Genomic DNA, 5,000 nt, shown 5'->3' with positions numbered 1-5,000 from the left:
TTTACCCTGTAAAATCCTTCAGTTGATGGTTATTTCATGTCATGTGTTTGACCTGATCAGCACTGCTGGCCCCATCTCCCATCTGAGCCCTTGTGTGTGTGTTTGTGCAGGTACCTGAGCAGTAATAAGATCGTGCACCTGGAGGCGGGGGCGTTCGACCAGCTCTCTGGCAGCCTGCAGGTCCTGCGCCTCAGCCGAAACCGCCTCACACACATCCCCGTCAAGGCCTTCCAGCTGTCTCAGCTCACCCAGCTGTGAGTACCACACACACACACACACACACACACACACACACACACACACACCCATATATATATCCACACGTTGACTGGGTGACACCAACACACACTATTCCAAAGATGCTTACAATTCAACAATTTGAATTCAAAATGTTCATCCTTATCTTTGATCCTTGGGAGGCGAGCTGTTGCATAGATTGCAATGATGCATAGATAGATCAGTAGATGGTTGGTTGTCTTAACAGACTGGTGGATGGTTTGAGCAATGGATAGATGAAGAAGTGGAGGTATGGGTGAATAGGTAACAGATTGGAAGACTGAGCAAATGTTCATTGCCCCGTCAGAGCCACAAAGACGCCAAGGCTGGAGAGAGGAGTGATGGGTAGAGAGGGGGCTCAGTCAAGGGTGGCGAGAAAGAGGGGATAATCGTCGGTGGAGTATGGAGAGAGAGAGAGAGGAGGTATTCTTCGTGGCGTTGTGACCAGGCCAGATGTGGGTACCCAGCAGGTCCAGATAAATGAGCTGATTTATGTGCCTTGTTCTGCCTGAGGTCGCCCACTCCATCACTGTCCTCAGCCCAGCTCCATAACTTCTCTCTGTCCTCCCTCTTCTCACTTTCTCTCTCCCTTCTCACCCGCCTCTCTCCCTCTCCCCCCCCCTCACTCCCCCTGCCTCACTCTCTCATTCTCATCATTTTTCTTCCTGTCTAATTTGTACTCTCTGTCACCCTCACTCTCTTGTTCTTTCTCTTTTTTTTGTCCTGTCTTTTTTTCCCCCCACCTTGTCCTCATTGTCGTTTTTTTCTGACTTTTCTCACCCTGTGTCTCCCCTCCACACACACACACACACACACACACACACTACACACACACACCCACTCACACACACCTCTCCATGTTGAAGTCGGTGTAAGGGGAACCCACTCCATTGTAAATACGGGCGCTCTATCCCACGTTCCTCCATCTCGCTCGACCATTGTTCCGCAGGTGGCCGGAACGACACCCTATCTCGTGGCAACACGGCCCGGTGACAGCACGTTTGGTGTTCAAGTGCTCCCGGCACTTTGACTCCCCCACCTTTACCCACCTGGTGCCCAGACCTGGTGTCAATACGTGATGACAGGCACCAGCTCTGCTTGTGGTGACCGTAGACAAGCACAGAACACCTTTCAGCACCACAGCACAATGCGTCGTAGTATCTGTATTTTTTGTATGCGTCTCCTCTCTCAGGTGTCTAGTGCGTTCAGATGAGGTTTCACCCATGAGGCCGTGCCTTTAGTGTTTAGTGATTGATTACTTTTGAGGACCGTGTGTGTGTGTGTGTGTGTGTGTGTGTGTGTGTGTGTGTGTGTGTGTGTGTGTGTGTGTCAACATTTTGCATGATGCTTAAGAGATTTCTGAATGCCGGGAGACGAACAGGTTTTTGCACACGTGCAAAGCCAGATGTATGGGTTGAGCGCTGTGTGTGTGTATTTATATATCAGTGGTGTGACATCTCTCCTCTGTGTGTGTGTGTGCAATGGCAGGGAGCTGAGCAGGAACCGCCTGCGGCTGATCGAGGGTCTGACCTTTCAGGGCCTGACCCGCCTGGAGGTGCTCAAGCTGCAGAGGAACAACATCAGCAAGCTCACCGACGGAGCCTTCTGGGGGCTGGCCAAGATGAGGGTGCTGTGAGTATCCCAACCTCCCCCGAGACATCCACGCGTAGGGCCCCGAGACATCCACGCGTAGCGCCCCGAGACATCCACGCGTAGCGCCCCGAGACATCCACGCGTAGCGCCCCGAGACATCCACGCGTAGCGCCCCGAGACATCCACGCGTAGCGCCCCGAGACATCCACGCGTAGCGCCCCGAGACATCCACGCGTAGCGCCCCGAGACATCCACGCGTAGCGCCCCGAGACATCCACGCGTAGCGCCCCGAGACATCCACGCGTAGCGCCCCGAGACATCCACGCGTAGCGCCCCGAGACATCCACGCGTAGCGCCCCGAGACATCCACGCGTAGCGCCCCGAGACATCCACGCGTAGCGCCCCGAGACATCCACGCGTAGCGCCCCGAGACATCCACGCGTAGCGCCCCGAGACATCCACGCGTAGCGCCCCGAGACATCCACGCGTAGCGCCCCGAGACATCCACGCGTAGCGCCCCGAGACATCCACGCGTAGCGCCCCGAGACATCCACGCGTAGCGCCCCGAGACATCCACGCGTAGCGCCCCGAGACATCCACGCGTAGCGCCCCGAGACATCCACGCGTAGCGCCCCGAGACATCCACGCGTAGCGCCCCGAGACATCCACAGCGTAGCGCCCCGAGACATCACGACGTAGCACCCAGCATTGTACAAGGCCCACGTTGGCCTTTCACACTTCCTTTCCCCTCAGCCATTCGAATGACTCATCTCTCGTTTGAACTCGCTCATGTTTTGTGTGTGTGTGTGTGTGTGTGTGTGTGTCTCTGTGGTTGACTCCCTCTGGACTCCAGTCACCTGGACTTCAACAATCTGAAGGAGGTGAACAGCGGCTCTCTGTACGGCCTGACCTCGCTACAGCAGCTCTTCCTCGCCAACAACTCCATCGCCCTCGTCAACCCGGACGGCTGGAGGTTCTCTGCCAGAAGCTGCGTGAGCTGTAAGTCGCCAGACACACAGACACACAGACACACAGACACACAGACACACAGACACACAGACACACACAGACACACACACTCTTAGTTAAAAGTACTGATCGCCATTCCCTGGTTTACCACCCGTCATAAATAATGCAATAGACTGGATAGCTGTGGGCAGATTTGCTTTTCCGTTTCTCATTGCTTCCCATCATAAATCTAAGTTAGACATTGGGGCCAGACCATCAAATGGGGGGGGGGGGAACATGCACCTTTAGTGTGCCCCATATCTCACACTCCTGTTGCTGCCACGCATTAGCCATTAATGCACTAACCGGACTCAGTGCATTAAGTCTCTATCCCCAGTATTGGTGGCACTTAGCGCCCGAGCGCTATCATTATTATTAGCGAGGGCCTAATGAAGCATGCGTGCGCTATCAGGGGGAGATGTGTGTTTTTAGCTAATAACAGGAACATGGTGCTTTTTTTTTACCCTCTGTCTATTCCTTTTTTTTTTTTTTTTGGTTCCCCTCCTTTTATGACACGGCCATTATTGCATTCCGGGTGGAGACGACCTGACGTGCGTCCAGCTGTCTCTCTCCACCTCAGTGACCACAGCGGCCCACCTGCCGCGCAGCCGAGCGTGCCTACCAAACACAAGAGCGCCTTTGACCCTGCCAACACATCTGAGAATTATTAATAGTGCTTTCTTCCCCCCCACCCCACTGCCTTTCACCTTGCCAACCAAAATGATGGTGACTATCAGGCTGTCCGGAGCGAGCAGGAAAGCAATTAGTTCACATTAGGTGCCGCTTCAAAGGCCAGATGGATGCGTTGACCTTCTCTATAGCAGGAAGGCCCTCTTCCACCGTTTCCTAATAGCCGCTGTCCTGAGTGAACAGAGGGAAGTGACACAATGACAGACAGACGTCTGAATGTCTGGAGGGTTTCTTCTTGCCGTCTACCAGATGGTTCTTACGAGTGTGTCTGTGTGTGTGTGTGTCTGTGTGTGTGTGTGTGTGTGTGTGTGTGTGTGTCTCCTACCACAGGAATCTGTCCTATAACAACCTGACACGGCTGGATGAGGGCAGCCTGGCGATGCTGGGCGATCTCCACACGCTCGGCTGGGCCACAACGCCATCAGCCACATCAACGAGGGAGCCTTCCGGGGCCTTAAAGCCCTGCGCAACCTGTAAGTCCTCCTGACCGCAACCTATTCACTACCTCACATCAGTTCCACCCCCCTCGTCCTTCTCACCCAACCCTCCCCCAAAGCCACCTAATGTTTCCGACTGACAGTGACCTGTAAAGCAATCTGCCAAAACCTGGTCTGAATTCAGCTCTAGTTTTGAACAGACCTTTATATATAAAAAAACAGACATGAAATCCGCTTAATTAATCAATGTCAAAGTCAGAGTAGTTTCCTTTCTTTGTTGTGTTGAGAGAACCTTCTTTCTTTCTTTCTCTCTCTCCCTCTCTCCCTCTCTCTTTTTTCCTTTCTCTCTGTCTGTCTTTCTTTTGCTTTGGGTCTTTGTTTGGTGCTTGGTTCCCACCGACTGGAGATGCACATGTGTTCCCTGTCCAAGGCCTCCCAGGAGAAGCTGCCTCTTTTAAAGCGCAGAGTGAAAAGCAGTGGGGGGTTCTGCCCCCTCTCCTGAGTGCTCCCAATGCTGGGAACACAGAGAGGGAGAGAGAGAGGGAGAGAAGGTTGGGGTGGGGGTTAATTCTCCTCACGCCTCCTGAGTTGGAGAGGGAGGGAGAGAGAGAGAGAGAGAGAGAGAGGGAACAGAGCGACAGAGAGAGAGAGAGAGAGAGGGAACAGAGCGAGTAAGAAGGAAAGAGAGGGGAACAGAGTGACGGAGGGGGGCAAAGCAAAAAAGAATTGGGCTTTTAGTCGCTCAGCAAGCCTCTCACAGTAGGGGTGATGAGTTGAAGCGTATACAAACCTTTCTTTCTTTGTTCTTAGGTTTTTCTTTATTTCTTCATTTCTTAAGTTCATTCTGTCTTTCATTCTCCTCTGCTTTTTCTGTCCCTCTCTTTATTTCTCTCCTCATTTCACTACCTTTCCTTTTCTCTTGACTGGGTTTCTCTCTGAGGGGTGGGGTGGGGTGGTGGTGGGCCCTGATGTTTGTGAGTTTGTGACGTGCTGTTT

At 53.1% G+C, this 5,000-nt stretch overlaps 1 protein-coding gene across 1 annotated transcript in view; it reads left to right on the top strand.

Moving 5' to 3' along the window:
• lrig1 (leucine-rich repeats and immunoglobulin-like domains 1) overlaps positions 1-5,000 on the top strand; it is a 39,919-nt gene that overhangs the window by 21,021 nt on the left and 13,898 nt on the right. The window contains 6 exon segments of the mRNA XM_080846536.1: positions 111-254; positions 1,765-1,908; positions 2,723-2,846; positions 2,849-2,868; positions 3,898-3,965; positions 3,968-4,040. Of these exon segments, the coding sequence (XP_080702662.1) occupies positions 111-254; positions 1,765-1,908; positions 2,723-2,846; positions 2,849-2,868; positions 3,898-3,965; positions 3,968-4,040 (573 nt within the window).

This window comes from Sprattus sprattus (genome assembly GCF_963457725.1).
Source record: "Sprattus sprattus genome assembly, chromosome: 10".
Classification (NCBI taxonomy): Eukaryota; Metazoa; Chordata; class Actinopteri; order Clupeiformes; family Clupeidae; genus Sprattus; species Sprattus sprattus.
The sequence above is the reverse complement of the archived record's forward strand: the minus strand, read 5'-3'. Positions and strand labels throughout refer to the sequence as shown.